The sequence below is a fragment of the Eleutherodactylus coqui genome, chromosome 6 (assembly GCF_035609145.1).
Source record: "Eleutherodactylus coqui strain aEleCoq1 chromosome 6, aEleCoq1.hap1, whole genome shotgun sequence".
In the NCBI taxonomy this organism is placed as follows: Eukaryota; Metazoa; Chordata; class Amphibia; order Anura; family Eleutherodactylidae; genus Eleutherodactylus; species Eleutherodactylus coqui.
The window spans coordinates 119,720,937-119,741,809 of record NC_089842.1 but is presented as its reverse complement, the minus strand read 5'-3'; the positions used below and the strand labels follow the sequence as shown (position 1 = coordinate 119,741,809).

The 20,873-nt window shown below is 41.2% G+C and overlaps 1 protein-coding gene across 1 annotated transcript in view; it reads right to left on the bottom strand.

Moving 5' to 3' along the window:
- Nucleotides 1–8,615, bottom strand: part of EXOC3L4 (exocyst complex component 3 like 4) — a 63,906-nt gene extending 55,291 nt beyond the window's left edge. The window contains exons 1-3 of the mRNA XM_066605732.1: nucleotides 8,509–8,615; nucleotides 6,043–6,595; nucleotides 924–1,581 (exon numbers count right to left, since the gene is read on the bottom strand). Of these exons, the coding sequence (XP_066461829.1) occupies nucleotides 924–1,581; nucleotides 6,043–6,568 (1,184 nt within the window). The 5' untranslated portion in view covers nucleotides 6,569–6,595; nucleotides 8,509–8,615. The remainder of the gene's footprint in view (nucleotides 1–923; nucleotides 1,582–6,042; nucleotides 6,596–8,508) is intronic.
- Between the last annotated feature and the right edge of the window lie 12,258 nt (nucleotides 8,616–20,873).

The following is a 20,873-nucleotide window of genomic DNA, read 5'->3' as shown; positions in this document are numbered from 1 at the left end:
TATAATAAAGCAGTCTGTCAAGCTTCTGTTAGGTTGTCCAGCATTTCCCTGGACGAAATAGCACGGCATGCTGCACTATTTTATCCATGATTTTTGGACAGAACAGAGCCTCCAACACAGATGTGAACATAGCCTTGCTGTTTGTCATATACAGCCCTATTGTTCTCTATGGGTGCTTTCAGAACGCAATGAATATGCAATAACTTTGCATATATATGGCATTTTTTTGCATGTTGCTAGGAGACATTAGAAGAAAGTTTTTAAAAAGTAGTGCATGACAGCATACGTAAAATACGCTGCACATGCACAGGTATATGCGAGCAAAAACGCAACAATACGCAGGGATACGTGACTCCATACGCAAGCAAAACGCTGCGATTGTTAGGCAGCGCTTTACAATACGGTTGTGTGCGCCCGGCCTTGCTGTTTATATTAGAAAGATTTTTGGGTGATTAAGGTAGTTTCTGAACATTTACGAAGATTGGCAGGGTGGGAAAGAGAAACTACAGGCTGGTGGAAAATGGCACTTTCCTCTAATACCAACCCCAGTCCAAGATAAAAAATATCCAGACCTTCTGGAAATGGTTACAGAAAATCGACCCCCGATACCAGAGGCATTAGTTAAAGCTCCTGGGCCCCATGCAAAATCTGTAGAACAGACCCACATACCATGTGTCATTTACAATATTAGTGTCTCCTTAGAGGGTGGAAGGGTCATCGGGCCTTCTGAATCACCAGGTCCCTGGAGGAACTGCTGCCTATGTACCTGTTACTTCTTGCCTTTAACACCTTGATCTTTCTCAACTGGAGTATCATTGTACAGTATACTCTATGTCAGAAGACGTTATTGTCTATTTTTTGTTTTTCAGAAATCCCCTGTGTTATATTAATACACTGTTATATTTTACATTATTGTGTCCTACCTTCTGTATTGGTTCATTATCCAATCCAGTAGACAGTACAGTTGACTGAACTTCAAGGCCACAGGTATCACATTCTTGTGTAGGTGTGAGGCTATAGCTTCTTGAAAACTTCTCACATAGGTTCCACACACATTGTAGTCCTCAGAGTAGAGGGAACTCAGGCACTTTTTCACTTTTTTCAAGTCTTCCACAGTAATTGACTTAAGACTCTCCAAGTGTTTAGCAAGCCAACCACTCTCTCCCTCCTCTCTGTCCAGTCTCACCGACTCTATGCGTTTGTTTACACTGTCTTGCACCGCTTCTTTCCATAACTTTTTCCACCTTCGGGATTGACCGAGAAAGGAAATTTCTGAATTTGCTGGGGTCACTTGTGGACTTCTATAGCTTTCTGCTTCTTTATTAATAACATAGACTGCGGACGAGATCATTGCTTCATCCACGTGGTCTTGGCCAAGAGAATCCTTTACAATGGACCTTATCATGTTGAATAAGGATCCATACAACAAGTCCACATCTTTTCCCCGTATGGTGTACTCTGTTACATTTTCATGAAAGTCGTTGGTGCTACATTCCTCAAGAAGTTTGTTTTCCATTAATTTTATATTTTCAAAAGCTGCCTTAAGATCTTGGTTTAGGATAAGAGAATTTATTTCCATCACTAGTAGAAAGAATATTCACATTTTACATACTGTATAAGATAGCTTATAAACTTTTGCATGGTAAATGAAATATATGTAATACAGGATATACTATATTATTGTATATTCCCATACATAGAGGGGCATATTATAGTAATGTGTGACATTTTGCATATTAAAAATAGAAAACCTTTATATAACATACTATTTTTAATGAAGAGGCAATGTGACTACTTATTGTGCTTAGTTATTGATGATGGTTTTGAGACTTGCTGCCATATCAATAAAAGTATTTTTTAAAGGTGAATTTTAATGCCAGCTTTTTGTGAAGTTTTTAACTTCTTTAAATTGTTTTTTAATAAGGGAGGGCCGTGGTTTTAATAGACTTGTATAACAGTTTCTACATGAGTGGAATGCAAAGTATGTGTAAATAACTCCATTTGTTAACTTGTAGCCAAGGTCCCAGACAAGATCCAAGCAAGTCATGGAAACCAAGAGCTCAAAACAAAATGTGAAGAGAAAGAGGCATTAGGTAGGAATAATCATAGCCCAATATAATAGACCATTAGTTTAGTTAGATAGCATAAGTGGGTAATGTTAGTAGATTCCGGCATATGAACTCCCTGTCAGCAGAAATATCTCATACCTTTTGCCAGACCAGGAAACTGACTCTTGGCCTTGTCTATTTCTTTTATAATGTTGTAGATACTGTAGGGTGAAAATTCCGTAATGGATATGGGCAGAGACGTAACTTGAAGCTTCTGGGCCCCAATGCAAAATCTGTAACAGGGCCCCCAAATATAATGCTTTATTTATAGTACTGGGCTCCCTATATGGAGAAGAGAGGCCTTATGGGCCCCCTAAGGCTTGTGGCCCCAAGTGCAACTGCATTCTCTGTATCCCCTATATTTACGCCCCTGGATATGGGGATTAATTGAACAGGACATCATTAGGGCTAATTATTTCCTCTCCTATTGATCATGTGCCACTGGTAAAGGCCCATTTAGACACAACGATTATCGCTCAAAATTCGCTCAGAAGTCGCTCAAAAGATAGCTTCTTTTGAGCGATAATCGTTGTGTGTAACTGCACTGACATCATGCAGTTTTCGTTATCCCGTCGCTCATCGTTGTCTTTCAGCATGCTGAGAGACAACGATGAGCCTTATCAGGGATTCACAGCGGGATACAGCTGATACTATTGTTTCAGCTGTATCCCGCTCCCTGATAATGGGCTGAGTATGAAGAACAGAGCAGTCCAGCTCTGTTCTCCATACCCAGCACAGAGCACTCGGCTGTATAACAGCCGGACGCTCCGTAGAAAAAACATCTGGATGCAGAAGATAAGCGGGGACACCCTGCTTGTCTTCTGCATCCTCCACTGTGAGCGCTCAGCTGTCTGATAGCCGGGCGCTAGGAGCTGGGAACAGCTGGATGCAGAAGGCAAGTGGGGACACCATGCTGTGGCAGAGAAGAACGATGTTCGCCCATTGAATTCAATGGAGCCAGCAATACAGCTGGCTCCATTGAAAGCAATGGGCTGCCGGCAAGCGCTGTATTAATTTTCGGGGAAGGGCTTAAAATATAAGCCCTTCCCTGAAAACCATGCAAAAAAAGTGTAAAAAAATATATATACTCACCTTTTTGGCACAATTAGACTTGCCAATGGACAATCATGTATGGAGGAAGCCACATTTAGGGCTCAGTCACACGGGCATTTTTTGGTCCGATTTGCAGATGCGCTTGCGATCTGCAGATATATAGACCCAATGCATAGCAATGGGATCGGTCACGTGGCCGTTTTTGATGCAGATGTGACCAATCAGAGGCAGCTCTCAGCTATTGAATGACAGCTGAGAGCTGCGTCTGATTGGTCACAGTGCTCAGCTGTGGCAGAGGAGAACGATCTTTAGTATATGTTCTCAATGGGGTCGGCGCTGCTGCCGCCGGCCCCATTGAGCGCATATACAAGGACACTGATTTGCGCAGAACGCAGTTACATGCGTTCTGCGAATCGTTGTGTCATATAATCATCGGCACATCCGCATCAAAAACGGCCATGTGACCGATCCCATTGCTATGCATTAGGTCTATATATCTGCAGATCGCAAGTGCGTCTGCAAATCGGACCAAAAAATGCCCGTGTGACTGAGCCCTAAATGTGGCTTCCTCCATACATGATTGTCCATTGGCAAGTCTAATTGTGCCAAAAAGGAGCTGCAGCATACACACGAATGTATGGTCATTTGTAACAAAGGAGAACTATCTACTGTACAGAAGATTTTATTTTGAGTGCATATGAGCAATAGAGGCACTACATATTGTAGAAACGGGGTCTGTGGAGTTTCTCTTATTGCCATTGTCAAGGTGTTCTTCCATAGATGCTACATTAGTAATAAAAGGAAAGTAAGATGAGACAAAGAAATCAAGGTCTCCTGTGGCATACTGGAATATGGAAGCCAGAAAGAATGAGCCTGTTTGGGCTCCTATTATATTTGTGCTATGGGGCCCCCTCTTCCCTCTGTCTCCCTCTGATATGTGTATTTAAGTCTCTGTACATGTGCAAAACAATACATAAATGTATTTTCTGTATAAGATGATTGGATGTTGGTATCCCAAATGCAATGCGAAAAATGCGACCATCTTCAAGATTACAAGTCACAATTCAGTAAGAGTGGTAATTTCAGCTAAATACTGTCTATATAAATACTGGATAATAATAGACTAAATCTACACTCTTAAAAGATTGAATTCAGCATGGGGGAAAATATTTCTGCTCCTGTATATGTCTTAATCCTAAGCAGGATATACTCAGCTTTTGGTACTGGGACTACATAGCTACATAGTCTTAGCTACAATTACGGAATACTTGTACTAATATAGGGTTTCTCCATGACCAGAAAAACATGGCTGCTTTATTACAATAAATAGGACTTAGCTACAGTACTTCACACAACCTGTAGACAGGCACAGCATTGTTTTTAGGATTAAGGGTCCATTTAACAATGCCCGACACTCGTCCCCGTGTATCCTCGCTCACATGCTCCTGTACGGGAGCTAGTAGTGCTAGCTCGCTCGTAGAGCGGCCAGCAGGGGGCGAGGCGACTGCAGGAGATTTCTCTCTCTAGCTCCCATGCCCCTCTCCATTGACTTAACATAGCGGCCGTTCAGTACTGAACGGCTGCTATTTACACTGAACGATCAACGATCAGCTGATCATCTATTGTTTATGCTGCATAACATCCTTTATGATAAGCTGATCATTCAGTGTAAATAGCGGCCGTTCAGTACTGAACAGCCGCTATGTTAAGTCAATGGAGAGAGATGGAGAGAAATCTCCTGCAGCCTCCCTGCTGTGAGCCAGTGATACTAGCTCCTGTGCAGGTACACGGGAGCTGGTATGTGCTGGGATGCGTCAGGCATCGTTTGCCTGACATTCGTCCCGTCTAAAAGGGCCTTAACTAGCTATGTTTTACTAATCTAGGACCACCCCCTAAGTCCCGCTGCTTAGTCTAAGGGCCCTTTTATATGGAACAATTATGATCAGATTCTCGCTGGATCGCAGGAATCTGAATAATCGTTCAGTGTGCATGCTGCCAGCAAATGAACGACAAACGATAATTCATTTGCTTATCATTTGTCATTCAGTTTCAGCAGGCATAAAAATAAACAAAGATGGATTTGTGCAAACTAGCAGTTGCGCATCTATGAACAAATGTCTGTTACTGTGAATGGAGGCGGCCAGGCGGAAGTGATCTCCAGCCCACTCCACCTCCATTCACTAAGTGATCATTGCTTCTGTGTGAATGCACAAGAACGATTATTGCTTAAGTGCCGACAATCATCCTGTGTAACAGGTTCCTTAGTCTACAGCAGTGTTCCCCAACTCCAGTCCTCAGGGCCGCCAACAGGTCATGTTTTCAGGATTTCCTCAGTGTTGCACAGGTAATGTAATTATTCTCAGTGCCTCAGACATTGCCACAGGGGTTCATACTATAGGAGATCCTGAAAACATGACCTGTTGGGGGTTCATAAGGACTGGAGTTTGGGAAACACTGGTCTACAGTGAGTCTTGAGTACATGAGACACAAAGGTCATCGTCTCCTCCATTATTGTGGAGCAAAACATCAGCAGCTGAAAATAAGTAATTCAAGCCCTAAAGTATCTCCCTATTCTTTAGATGAGTGTTCCCCAACTAGCGGCTCAGGAGCCACATGTGGTTCTTAGACCCCCTGCACATAGCTTTTCAGCTGTTGGCTATGAAAACTATTGAGCACTATTGGCATCAAGAATTTAGTTTTTTTTTAACAGGATCATTTAGTTCACTATACTAGTCACTGAGAATGACTGAATGATTAATGTTTAAACCGAACTATTAGCAAGCAAGCTGATGATTTTTATCGATCTGTATTCATATATCACTACACCTAAACAAGTTCTGGCAGTAAAGCCTGACACTAGAGATTTATAGGTCCATCTTACCTGACAACATCTCATGTTCCTCCTTGTCGTCCTGTTTTGGTTCCTCTGGTATCGAGTTTTTCTCAGTCTCATTAATGTCTATTTTCTTCTTCCCCCTTATACTTCTTCTCAATTTGTCCACCAAAGAACCAGTTCCTTCAAGTTGAACTTTACTTTCTGGACTGCTGAGATCTTCCTTTTTCTCCACTTTGTTTGGGCTCCTCTTGCTTAGTCTAGACATCAAGGACCCAAAAGGTTCTATCTTCTCTTGAGATTCAGGTTCCTCTGTGCTGGACTGGCTTTTTAAGAATACTTTACTAGATGTCACATTCTGATTTTTTTTGAGAGGCGACTCCTCTTTTTTCGGAGAACTTAGGTTTACATCACTTGGTTTCTTGAGATTTCTTTTACTGATTCTAAGACTGTCAAATATTTTCAGAGAACTTTGGTTTTTCTCCGGTGACTGCTGCACATCTCCATTATTTATGTTGTTTAGTGGATTGTTTTCTGAAGGGTTTGGGTGAGATCCGTTTGCTGATGTCTCCATGTCAGCCCAGAAACCCTCGTTCTATACCTGATGATACAAAAACATACATTTGTATGCTGCTGCTAACATGATAACTGAGGGAAGTTCAATATCTACCGGTTTTATAATGATAATTCTTTAGAAATGTTTAGGTGTTTTCCGGGTGTGACAGTGCATAAACTGCTAAATTGCAGAATAGGGACATGGTTACCAAACAAGCAGCCACTTCAGCTTATCTGGGGACCTTGGAGAATAAGACCCAACTCAGGCTGACCCATTCCTTTTCCCAATGTGTGGTGTCAACCTGACAGAGGAATTTAAAAGGGGACTTGATGTCTTTCTGGAGAGGAAGGATATTATAGGTTATAAATCTTAGGTTAATTGTTAATCCGGGTATACAGGCAGGTAGGAACTATTAGGGGTTGATCCAGGGATTAGTCTGATTGCCATTATGGAGTCGGGAAGGAATTTTTTCCCCAAAAGGGCTAATTGGCTTCTGCTCTTGGTTTTTTTTTGCCTTCCTCTGGATCAACACAGGAGGATAAAAGGCTGGACTAGATGGACATTGTCTTCATTCGGCCTAACAAACTATGTTACTATGTTACTACCACCTCCTGGGGCATGCAATGTTTAGAAATAAACCCAAAAGTAAAGACACCCTTCTCTCCTGCAAGTGATGGAAAGGTGAGGAGGGGCAATCAAGCACCAGGTTTGACGTGGCATCAGCCACTACCAGGAGAAGGACTTCACTTTGGTTCTTGCATGTACTGTAGCACCTTTTCATCTATGTGTATATATTATTTAATTGATGAGGGAATTATTCTTTATCTTACCTTTGCTTTATCGGAAAAGTAATCTGCAGGTTCAAAGTTTGTTAACCATTCCGGCAAAGAATACAATACCGTGCTTAACAGGAAACTTCTGTGACAGAAGATGTATGCCACAAAATATTAATCTGTGCCGACAAAGTTACATCCTTTATTAAAGAATTGTATCCTGTGACAGAAAATTGGGACTTTGGCACAAGACACTCCAATATCTTAGCAAAAGATACAATGTGTGTCACTATAAATACACATACATAACCTGTTGTAATGGAAATTCACGTCAGTCTTCAAGGGCAATACCAAATGTTGTATTTGACCTGTATAGTCTTTTCTAGATCTCTGCTTGCTGTCGGTAAATATAGACATACTGTTTACAGTCAGAGACTGAAAACCTGTCCTAGATTGCTACTGAGGGTTTCCTACAAGTGTAATTCTCTATCAGCTGAGCCCATCAGCAGCACAAATATTTTTCCTCTCTGGGTAGTTTGTTACAATGTATCCGTCCAGTTGAAATATGTTAGTTAGTCTAGAGTCCAGGCTAACAGTAGATTGTCTAGACCGTATACAATTCTAGCAAGCCCTCAGATGTCAGACAAATTAGCTCTGAAAGGTAATTAACAATGCCGCTATTCAGTGCTAGCAAGCACAGATCTTGACATTTTATTATGTGCTCTGCAGATATACAGCAAACCACAGCCACATGGCGGAGATTGACGAGTAATTTTCATAAATCTATGCTTAGGGCTACATGGGGACTTTGGCCGTGATGGTGGTCACGTGACCAAAGATCGCTATGTAATACTGCAACATCACTGTACTCAATGGAGTCTTAGTGTGAGTTACAGGTTGCTGTCGAAATTGCAAAAAATCCAACCAGGTTTGATTTTTTTTTTTCTGACTGACATCCCGGTCACAGTAACACTGCGACTGCATTGAGTTCAATGGCAGTGCTGCATAGTGATCTTTGGTCACACAACCCCTATCATGAGCCCAAGCCTTAATATTCTTATGCAAACACAATCAGGTACAAGGAACATTAGCATTAACCTTTTCACTGCTGCAGTACAGTGTCATAGCCATAGAAAACATTTAAACTATCCTACTGCTTCTTGATTGGTTGCTTCATCTACTCACCATTGGCTGGAAGTAGAGGGTTTTGTTGGCTTTGTAGGTTTTCTCGACTTTTCTATATGTTCACGACGCAGTATGTACAGAAAGTTACTTCTCAGGTGCCTCTAACCTCATGTCCTTTACTTGCACTTTCAGTTTTAGGAATGGAGTATCATGTTTCTACCTGGTACAGGGAAGTACCTTTAATCATTGACTAGAAGGCAAGGCAGTTTAAAGGATCACTAACTATAAGTCGATATTTTATAGATTTGGTGCATTTGGTTTCCAGATGAGGAGAGTCTGACTGTACTGTTATTAAATGGGATGAGTGACAGGAAGCACAGAAACATCCCTGCTCGCCATGATCACTACTTTACCATTAGGTCACATATCTCCAGAGCTGATAGATATACAGCCATAGGTGACTGATATCATAAACTGCTCCTCTTATGTTAGCACTGACTTATTGTAAAACTCAAGACTTTAGGGTATTTATTCAAACTTTTGGATTTACATTTTAAGTAAGCAAAGACATCAGAATGTATGTATAAATATGTCGAAGGACACCTATGCTGATTAATGTTATGTTCATGTATTAACTTAAAATGGGAAAATGCAATGATCCTTGCGTTGATTCTCGAGTGGGCCGTTAGTTTGTTCCAGCATCTCAGTAAGTCGAGCGGCGGCTTGTTGAGTATGTTGAGTCTCCAGTCGGGAGTTAGTTTGCTCTGGTGCTGCACCTACTCGAACGGCTACTACTTTAAGTGCGGCTGTTGTCCTTCTGACCAAACAGGTCCTTTGCTTGCTTGGCATCTTATATCTAAAACACAAAATCTGTTTGTTTGTGTCACATGCAAATCCCCAGTTCTGGTCCGATTTAAGTAAAATTTAGCTTTTTTTGCTGCCAATAGCAACCAATCATAGCTCAGCCTTCATTTGTTATTCTGCTGAGGTAAAATAAAAGCTGTGCTGTGATTGGTTACTATTAGAGATGAGCGAGTAGTGTCTTAGCCGAGTATCTCCCCACTCGTCTCTAAGGATTCGGTGGCCGGCCCGAGTGACAGGTGAGTTGCAGGGGGGATAGCGGGTGGGAGAGAGGGAGAGAGAGGGAAAGAGAGATCTCCCCTCCGTTCCTCCCCGCTCTCCCCACCCCCCACCAGCCCCCGAATCTTTAGAGACAAGCGGGGAGATACTCGGCTTAGGGACTACTCGCTCGAGTAATGTGCTCTAGCGAGTATAATTGCTCATCTCTAATTACTATATATTATACCACTGAGGTGAAATGAAACCTGTGCTGTGATTGGTTGCTATGGGCAACAGTTTTCAATCCTCAGTGCTGAGGTAAAATGAAAGCTGCTCTGTGATTGGTTGCTATGGGCACCAAAAACTGTTTTTTACTGTTTGTTTATTTACTGTCAGACAGTTTGGATAAATGAGGGCCAGTGTTCATAAATTTGCTCCATGTATTCCTGCCTGGGGACATATCATTTTTGCAAACGGTTATCCACACGGATATCCAAGGTGGAATTAGGAAGGACAAAATGGGCAAATGATTGGTGGCTCCAGCAGGGTTAGACTGGGGCTAAAATGCAGTCCTGAAACACACATTGTCAGCGCTCAGTCTGACTCTTCTAGCGGGAATTGCTTGTTGGAAATAACCAGGAACACTCAATTGAGTCCGTAGAATCCATTGGTGAAAGCAAATTTGGGGGTTGCTGCATTAAAATTCAAGCAAAGGCCGAAAAATGCAAATAAGGTGCCAAGACAACAACATTTCTGAATTTTTTTAGCCTATAACCTTCTCCGGGTCGAGATTATACTGTGTGCAAAATATCACGCCAATCGGTTGTACAGTTTGTGCATGATGCTCCAGCAAACAGACATTGTCAAATATATAGAAGATACGATCACTGAGACATATGAGCTCATATTAGGCCAGCTTCCCAAGGACAGATTGGCAGGTGCAAAATTTGGGTGCACAATACACAGTGAATAAAACCCATTGATTTCAATGGATTTGTTCATATTTTGCATGCGCATTTTGGCTGCGCCAAAAAATATACAACATGCTCTATTTTACTGCGTATTGGCGCACCAAAGCTCCCCATAGAAGTCAGTGGGGAGTGCATAAATACATACACAATATGCAAGGAGATGCGTAAAATCCTGCATAATTCTGCTGGAAAATGCACACATCTGGAACTAATTAGCCGTTTTGATCGGTGCAACACGCAAATGAGCATGCCCTGGGGGCAGACAAAGTACAGTAAAATATGCAATACATGTGAAAAAAAGCCTTATTCACAGCGTAAAACATTGTGCTAAGCTACATACAATATTTTCCTGATGCTTTTAGTAGAGATAAGTAGCATTAAGTAGACCCTACTGATCTTACTGCACATTAGGCTTTGGATTTTTACTTCCATTAGAACAATCGATAACGTCCATGTGGAAATCACGTCAAGAAGTGACAAGTCTAATTTTTAATCCACAATGCAGATTTCAAATCCATGGCAATAAAATCTGCCACATATCATCAGCAATTGGAAACTCCCATTTAAATCAATGGGAGGCAATTGTGGGCAGCTTGCATGTGAAAACCACGCCAAAATCAACATTAGAAAAAAATGGCAGTAATTTGTGTACATGGTTTGGCCATGAGTGTTCAACTGCACTATATGTCTTCATCCTTAGGATTCCCCCCCCCCCCCCCAGGCTATAATTTTACAGCTAGCCCCTTCCTCTAAATAGTGCAGTCACCAAATAATAGTCAGATACCAGCTCTACACAATGATGGTTATTACAATGCAGTTACTTTCAATAATCACAGGTGACATTTCTCTGATTGGCGTCATGCATTTTAGCTTTTTTTCTCTATCTGGGCCCAGACCACCCTGAAGGCTTCTCCCCATCCTATCTCCAATAGCCCTTAGTGCCTCTCCATAGTAATAATTTCCTCCTTTATGTTATTAGTGGTAATAATTTCCTCCCATACAGTACTAGTGTCCCCTTTTGAGACCAATAAAGCAATAGAGCCCCTACAGAGTAACAATTTTTCTATAATGTCCACTAGAAGAAATGATGCCTTCTTTGCACACCACAGTAATAGTGCCCTCCCACCATCATAATTCTCCTCTGTGCTGCTGCACAATGTAATAATGCCAATGTTGTGTTCTAGAAACCTAATAATACCCTCTCTGTGTCCACAAAGTAATACAGTCCCCCTGCTTCTTTACAAAGTAAAAGTCCCTTCTGTACCACCATAAAAGTAATTGTGCCCCTTTGTGTCTCCACAGAGTAAGAGCTCCCTTTCTGCCCCCATAAAGCAGTAGACCTTAAATAGGAGATGCCCACAGATTGACCCCATAGTGGTGGCAACATGAATCTGAGAAGCATATGTGTGGAGGATCAGAACTCAGAAACACCAAACCCCTATGAATATATATTAGAAGAATGCTCCAAACCATTTTTGCTGCTGCCCCATTAGGAAACACATGTAATGGTGGATACACATTAAACCTCAGCCGCGGTGGGAAAGGTCTTCCTATTACATTTGTAAGGTTAGATTGCTGTATTTTATTGTGGAGAGACCTGTATTTCACCCGTAATTTCCTAACATTTTTAACTTTTTCTCTGCTTATAACCATTAAGTTGACCTTTAGATATGTCCTTTACGCGGCGTTCGTGTGGACACCATTCTGAGTGTAACAGCAGAGTGGCCGATTAGGAACAAGAACAAGTTCACTCTGAACTTTACTAAATAGCTGCTAAATACTTGTGACATACAGAATATTCAGAGTAGAGGAGATCTCCTATAGACTGGCTCTTCCACCTGTTAGGACACCTTCACACGACCGTATTTGTTTTTGCAAGTGCAAAATATATACCCAAAATGCACAGAGAATAGAACCAATTGATGGCAATGAATTCTTTCTCAAGGGCGGGTTTTGCGCACGCATTTCGCACGCATGAAAAAAATAGAACCTGCTTTTTTTCCTGCACATTTGCACACCAAAGACCCCATATAAGAGGTGCACAAATATGCACTCAATATACATGCAAATGCTTAATACACTGCACAATTCCATGAAAGAAAGAACACATGTGGACCTCATTAGGCTAACGAGCCTTTTAATCCACAGAAGGGGTGTGTTATGTGCGCATGCGAATTGGCCCGGCGTGCACAAAAAGTATAGTACTATGCGCAGACACGCACAAATCAACCTTGTTCATAGTGCAAATACATTGTGCCCACTATGTGCTACTGATAAAACTATCACAGAGGGAGCTCTTGGGCCCTAACAGGCTATAGTACCTCTGCACCCTCTATAGTTACACCCCTGCCATAAAATATGCCAGTATTCAGGTTCAGGGTGAGATTATAGAAGTAGTAAGAGTTTTGACAAAATAATTCAGCTAGAACCCCCAAAAAGCCAAAGTGACCTTCCATGGTTTAGGGTGACGTATCATAATGACTGCACTGAATGGCCCTCCAGAAGGTGCAGCTATGGGTCGATGAACCTTATAGCCTCATACAGCACTGTGCACCATTGGCCAAAAGAAAAGGTAGTCCAAGACCGTCACCATCTTTGGCCGCCATCACCTCATTCCTCAGACCCAGCAACAGACTTTATCTGAAATTAATGATGGAGCAAGTTATTCTCTGCTTTACTATCAGACTCTTTAGAAGAAAACGAACATTTTTACAGCCTCCTATACACGACTGTATGCGTAATAATGTCTTACCAGCCTGTGTGATGCCAGCAGAGACCGCGTATGGCAGCGAGTGTACTGTGCATGCCCGGGTATCTCATGCACGCAGTCATGCACAATGTGACTTTGTCATTTTTTAAAATTCCCCTGCTGTGTTTCATAGCGGGGTTACATATGTAATGCCACCCATACACAATGTATTGAGTATGGACAGCATTGCATACACCGCCCATACAAAAGTATAGGGTTCACGCTGCGTGGTATGTGGACAAATACAGCATGCTGCAATCTATTTCTTGCGCGATCTACATGCAGTGTTAATACGCTAATGTGAATGGATCAATGAAAGTCCATTTACTTTCAATGACTCCATTCACTGCGTGTCACACGGCCGTGCGTCGTGGGTGTAATATGTGCCGAAATCATTGGATTGTGAATGAGCCCTTACCTTTACGACTCATTCCCGGAGATATGACAAAATAAGCATGACTGACAGTATGTAAACTGTACCTGGAAATATCCTGCAATGTAACATCCAATTCTGCACTTGCAATTCCAATCTCTGACCACCAGGTGGCAGGATTCAATTGCAGTCAAGGACAAAAGTTGCATAGTTCTTTTAGTAACATTTCTTTTCCTGTTCATCACCTGCCATTAATAATTGTTACATTTCCATGAAACCTTTCTTTATATACACAGAGAAATAACGTGCCTTCCATGGGGAGACAGTTTTTAGAAGGACTCCACTGCGTTAAATCAAGGTGACCTGAGGTCAGCAGCAATGCCATAAGCTGGCAAAGAGCATAATGTCACCAGCCTTTGGATGTATCGTCAGCAGTGCAGAGTGCCTCCTCTAGGGGGTGAAAGAGAGGTGGAATGAGGCTTAAACACACCATAGTTTGTGATGGATTGATTGATTCCCAAAATATTCATTTTAACCGTGTTTTAAATGTGTCGATGTATTAAGAGGCAGTAATAAAATACAGGCCTTTACCTTATTTCTTGGCACTTTAATAGCTAAAACATTCCGTGTCCTGCAAATTACCGCTGCAGGGAGCAGGTTGCAGTTTTTGAAAATTACCATTTGAAGCCTGTGATTTCTCTTATGTGTTTGAGTTGAATGAGTAAAGCACGATGTACCATTATATAATGTAGGGCTGAAGAAATTACCCAGAGAGCGATCCTAATGATATTATTGCTGTATGGGGTTGTGTCGATGACTTGGAAATATTGACGGCTGATTGTCAGTTCTTCTGTGCAGCTTTGTTCGTAACCCTGGTTTTAATTCCTTACCTGCTGCTTTGTTCACATTCTTATACTGACAGGGTTCCAGAACCAAACTTACTGCATAGATATAGTACAAGAACTAGATGCTGTAGAAGAACCGAAGTTACTACATAGAAACGGTACAAGAATGAAGCTTAATACATAGATACAGTACCACAACCAAGCTAACTGTTATGATACAGTAACATCACCTAGCTTACTGCTTTTACTGCTTAGAAATGATAACAGAACAAGCTTATCACATAGATATAGAGCAAGAACCACGTTTACTACATAGATGCAGTAACAGAACCAAACTTGCTACATAGATATGGTAGCAGATTCAAGCTAACTGTATCAATGGGTATCAAGAGCTAAGCTTATTGCATAGCTACTGTACAAGAAGCAAGCTGACTGCTGAGATATGGTACAAGAACAAAGCTTACTACATGGTATCAGAATCAAGCTTACGGAATAGATAAAGCAACAAAACCAAGTTTACTGCATAGGTATGTTAAATGAGCAAAGCTTTCTACATAGATTTGATAACAGAACCAAATTCACTGCATAGATACAGTACAGGAAAAGGGCTTACTGCGTAGATAACAGAAACAGAATCAAACTCGCTACATAAATATGGTACTAGAACAGGGCTTACTGCATTTATACAGTACAAGAACCAAGCTTACTGCATAGATGTGGTAACAGAACAAAACTCAATACACAGACATGGTGGGTAAGCACCAGTCTCAGTAATAGAAAACAGAGAGTGGTTATAAATGGTTCCAACTCTGACTGGGTCACCGTTACTTGTGGGGTACCACAGGGGGCAGTACTGGGCCCTATTCATTTAAAATGTTCATTAATGACCTGGTAGAAGGATTGTATAGTAAATATCATATTTGCAGATGACACAAAACTATGTAAAGAAATTAACACAAGAGGATAGAATGTGGTTGCATATGGATCTGGATAAGTTGGGGGCTTGGGCAGAAAAGTGGCAAATGAGGTTTAACCCCTTAAGGACGTGGCCTATTTTTGGCTTAAGTACACAACAATTTTTGGCAAATTTTCTTCTCCATTTTTCAAAAGCCATAACTTTTTTATTTTTCCGTTGACGCGGCCGTATGAGGGCTTGTTTTTGTGTGGTGAACTGTAGTTTTTATTGGTGCCATTTTTGGGTACATAAACTATATTGTAAAACTTGTATTATATTTTTTATGATCGCAGGGAGAGAAAACGCATCAATTCTGCCATAGATTTTTGGTTGTTTTTTTTTTAAAGCGTTAATTATGCAGCATAAATTTTTTCTGCGTGTCAGTACGGTTACAACGATACCAAAATTCTTTTTTTTTTTTTTGAGGTTTTTCTACTTTTCTGCAATAAAAACCCTTTTTTCGGAAATCTTTTTTTTTCTAAATCGCTGCATTCAAAGTCCTATAAATTTTTTATTTTTCCATAGATGGAGCTCTGTAAAGGCTTATTTTTTGCAAGATGAGCTGTAGTTTTTTATTGGTACCATTTTGGGGTACATACAACTTTTTAAATCTTTTATTTCTCTTTTAGAGAAAAGCAGAGACTACAGAATACATTATTGACAATTCCTTGGAGGAGCCTATGACAAAATTAACAAGAAAATCATTCCCCAAACTCTGATACTGAGGCATGTACCCTCCTGAGAAAAAGAAAAACTAATAGAAGACACTCAATTCAAAATTTGCCCATTTCCTCTATTGGCTTTTGTATCTACTTTCCCCTACTCCGTGGACGGTAGGGTGTGTGAAAAGCCTGGAATATACCCAAAACAGACATGATGTGTTGCATTATTTCACCTGTGACATTTGTACCTTTGTTTGACTCAATCACTTCCGGTACCCCATATCTGCGGATTACCTCATTCATGAGCTTCTGTGCGGTTACCTGCTTATTTACTTTGGTAACAGAGTAGGCCTCCAACCTGAAAAGAAATCAACAACAAGCACATTTTCATGCTTCGCAACAAGTAGGAGCTGAGTGTAGCCAATTTGCAATCCCTGAAATGGGTAGAGTGGCCTAGGCAAGTGTGGTGTGGCAAATGTTACTTCTACCCTGTTGCTTTACGGCAAAGATCATGCAAAATTGGACAAATGATGCAGCAGCTACAGTAAACCAAGGAGCCACCCGTCCTTGTTCAAGCGTTGACATCATTACTGCTTTGAGAGGTGCGTCTTTCCATGCGTCAGCTGGGCCATCATGAGGCACAGGGACCGTGGTAGGCAAGTGCTGTTGACTGTTCACCATGCGCCGTCCCTTTTTAGTCCATTTGTCTTTTCTTCCTTGCTGGCTCATAACTGTAAAGTCATTAGCATATCAAAGCCCAAGTTTTTATCAAAGTCCAAGTTCAAACCAAAGTCCAAGTTCAAATCAAAGTCCAAGTTCAAATCAAAGTCCAAGTGTAGTCAAAGTCCAAAGTTATTGTCGAATTCTTCTTTTCTTCTTTTCTTCCACGGCTTGAGGGCCGCTGCTTTTGCTGTGTGGTCTGTGATGGCGTTGCCTCTCGCTTCTCCGGTGTAGGAATTGGTGTGAGCTTTCCACTTTGTCAGGTAGAAATAGGGTCTCCATGAGACTGCACCGCTGCATCATTCTTAATTGGCTGTCCTGCTGAGGTAAAAAAAACTGTCTGGCCTTCCATTTTGGGCCTTAATCATGAGCTATGCCAAATGCATACTGGGAGTCAGTGTAAATGTTTGCCGTCTTACCTTCTACCACTCCACACGCCTCAGCGAGGGCTTTTAATTCCGCTTCTTGTACTGCGACATGCGGAGACAGTCTGCTTTTAGGACATCTTGTTGTGTAACCACTGCATATCCAGTGTGGAGTCGTCAATCACCCTGGGTACCATCTATAAAAAACAACTCAAAATATGCATTATTAACAAGGGCTTCAGTAACTTTTTAAAACTTAAATTTTCTTGTTGCATCACTGCTAGACAATCAGGCTGATATTCTATTTGAAAAAGATCAGAACCTTGTTGCAAAAAATTTAAAAATTTAAAAATGGCTTGCAAAAAATTTAAAAATGGCTGAATTTAAAAATGGCTGACTTGCAATACCTAGATCACCTATGCCTTCTCCTCCCCCCCTTTAAACCAGGGTACTCAATTGGAACAATAGTAGCCGGGTTTAAGTTAATACCACATTGTAAAAAGATTTGATGGAAGCAGATAAGGCCTGTAAGAAGTTAGCACCAATAACAGAAACATGAGTTACACCGGGGAAGAATAATCTACAAAACATCTACTAATATTGGAAATGTGATATTCCTTTAAGTGAATTCATTATTAGTCTGATCCTGCCTGCAATGTCTTATCAAAATTTGAGATGGGAGACAAAACAAAACAAAACAAAAACTTTTACTAGCTGCTCACGCTCCTCACCCCTTCCTTGTGTAAGAGGAGGGATGAAACATTACGTACTATTACATCATCTAGCTCCACCCCTTCGATATTGGCTCCGTGCGTCCGTCTTCTCAGCTCCATTTCAGCGTAACAGTCCACACGTCCACATCTCAACCAAGCAAAGTCCCAAGCATGGGGAGGACTTTTATCCCCAGTCAATTATCCACATCACACATTCCACGCAGCCCAAACACGGGTCACTAACTCTCATCCATCCATACTCTCAAGTTTGCTCCGTTACCCCCCTTGGAGGTGTACCAGTACACACAGATGCACGGACAAAAAAAGTTTGACAAACATACATACATCAGTTGAAAAACATTGAGGTGAGTGCTATCATTTTATAAGGTACATAATTCTATTGAGATGAGATTGTGAATGAGCGCTATTTATGACAAATTATGTGAAAAAAAGTTTGCTGATACATTCTATATTTCTTATCTACTGAAGCTATTATATGCTGTATTAAACGCTGAAGTGTGTTAGTTTCTCTGACCCTGACTGTTATCTCTCCGCGAATATGAAACACAGACTGAATAAGTTTTAGCTTAAACTATTGCCTGCATTTTGAAATCATAATTAACACATATCCTGGGACCTTGCAACATTTATTTTCAACCCCTGTATAAGTAAGAATATACATTAGAAATTACTATATTTCCCTGCCTACTAAGACAGTATAACTAATTAAATTCATTTCAATTCATTGCAAGCAAGCAAAGATATTAACCAAGGTTGTTATTGCATTTTCTCTCTCGCTGTTATCTTCCGACCTTGGAAGGCTACACAGACTGAACACAAGCTCGCAGCTACATGTCAACAAAACTCTTCTCCCCTAAAAGCAAGCTCAGTTAACTATTTGCACATACAGTATATACATATATATATACACACATATATATCCATATCTATTATCTATCTTGTATTATACACATTTTCATCTCTTTCTTTGCCAACAAATCACATGCATTGTAACTTCCTTATCGACTTGCTTGTTACTCATACTTCTCTCCCTTACCTAGCTGCCAATATAACCTTTAATAGACACTCTCCTGACGCCCTCTTGACCACTTACTGTACTTTTCAACATTTCACTTACGGACACTTTCTTAAACAAATAATGTGTATATACTTTCTCTGACTGTCTCTCTCTCTCTCTTTCTCTCTCTCTCCTCCTCCTCCACTTTCTAGAAAACCTTGATCTTCCAAGGCACCTCTCGGTCCTAAAGACCTCCTCCCAGACACCATTTTGTAATCTGCCGTGCGGGTCGGTGTCACACATTTTCATTAGAGTTTTCTTACATTCTACAAATTCATCCACACGGCGGCAGCCCTTGAGGGGCTCTATCTTCTTTAATAAGATCTTACGCATATTACAACAACAACAATAATAATAATAATAACACGCTCCATAGAATGCATCCCTCTTAATTTTCAAATTGTCAGCCCCTTATATACCGGCAGAACAACCGAGGGTCCCTTCTCCTTATGGAACCAGCCCCATAAAATGCATCTCTCTGAAATCAAATCGCTAGCCTCATATATAAGGCAAACCGACCGAGAGTCCCTTCTCTTATGAGACTAAATGAAAAGAAAGAGAGAAAAAAAACTTCTGCAGATACAACAATCTCCACTATTATTAAAACGTTAAAACTTCAACAACAAATAGACTACAGACTAGTTTCTGGGTGAGCCATTGGTGCGCATATCACGGTCAGTGGTCCACGACGGCAAATCCGGAGCCCACACAAGTTACCGTGTAGAACTCTTAACCCAACCCGTCCGGTCACAAACCACAGATAGTCAGTCCTGCTGCAAGACTCTCAGCGTAAAACACAACATAAATATATGTTTGTCTTACCTGGAGTTCTGTGAGTTGATCAGGCTCGGTTTGCAGCAGGACGGCTTCTCTGCGGCGTGGATCCGGGTGGAATGCGTTGTAAGCTCCGGTTTTGTCGCCGCACGTTCGGGCGCCATTTATCAGGGTAATATTTCTAAGTACAGCACCAATCGGGCCCACCCCACTTGCCCCGTTGCCGGTGGTAAAGAAAAAAACACCACACAGGGAGGTCTGGTATAATTCCTCACACGGGGCATGGCTCTCGGCTGTGCCAACGTGCTTTATTATAGATTTCATGAGATCTTATACCCTTTGTCCCCTCCCCAACAAGGGGTGATGGGCTTATAATCATATATGGGCAGTCCGGATTTCCGGCCTTGCTACGGCGCCTCTGGCTTATGTACAGAAAATCACGTATTCAATTAACTCCAGTACAAAGAATCACCCACTCATTTCTAAGAAAACGGCCAAACATGCATTCTCCATATATGGGAAGTCCGGATTTCTGGCCTAAGACGGTGAAAGTTATGTACATTTGAACATCTTGATATCTTGTTCCAGCGCTTCTGGGAAAACAGCCAAGTACATGCGTCCTTGTGTCTGGTTCCGTATCTTCTCTGAATTTCTAGAACATCTCTCTCAGCCTTCTAAAGCCTTGGAATATCTGATGTAAGGCGACATATAAGTTTTTTTCTCATTTGGAATTGAATAAAACTTGCATATAGGTATAAAACATAAAAAAAACATATGGCAATATATATATATACCCTCACAGAAGAACGTATATTGGATTGTCTAATCGGGGGCTTGGTGGCTCTGACCCCCATACCTTGGCGCACATATTATGGATTTTTGAGTTTAATTTGAAAATCCTGAAGTGTGCTGTGAGTTGCTGCGGTTGCACTGTGGATTATGGAGTAATATTGGACAGATTTATATAACAGAAGCTAACAACCACTGTGACATATATCTTCCATTCCATACCATACCTGTGGGTGTTTTTCCTTTTTCTCTGGCACCAGAATGCCTGTGTGTTGCCCCCTACAGGCCATTCTCTATAGTGCACCTCTACAACACATAGATGAGTGTTAGATTCTCTTCAATATATACACATAGATGAGTGTTAGATTCTCC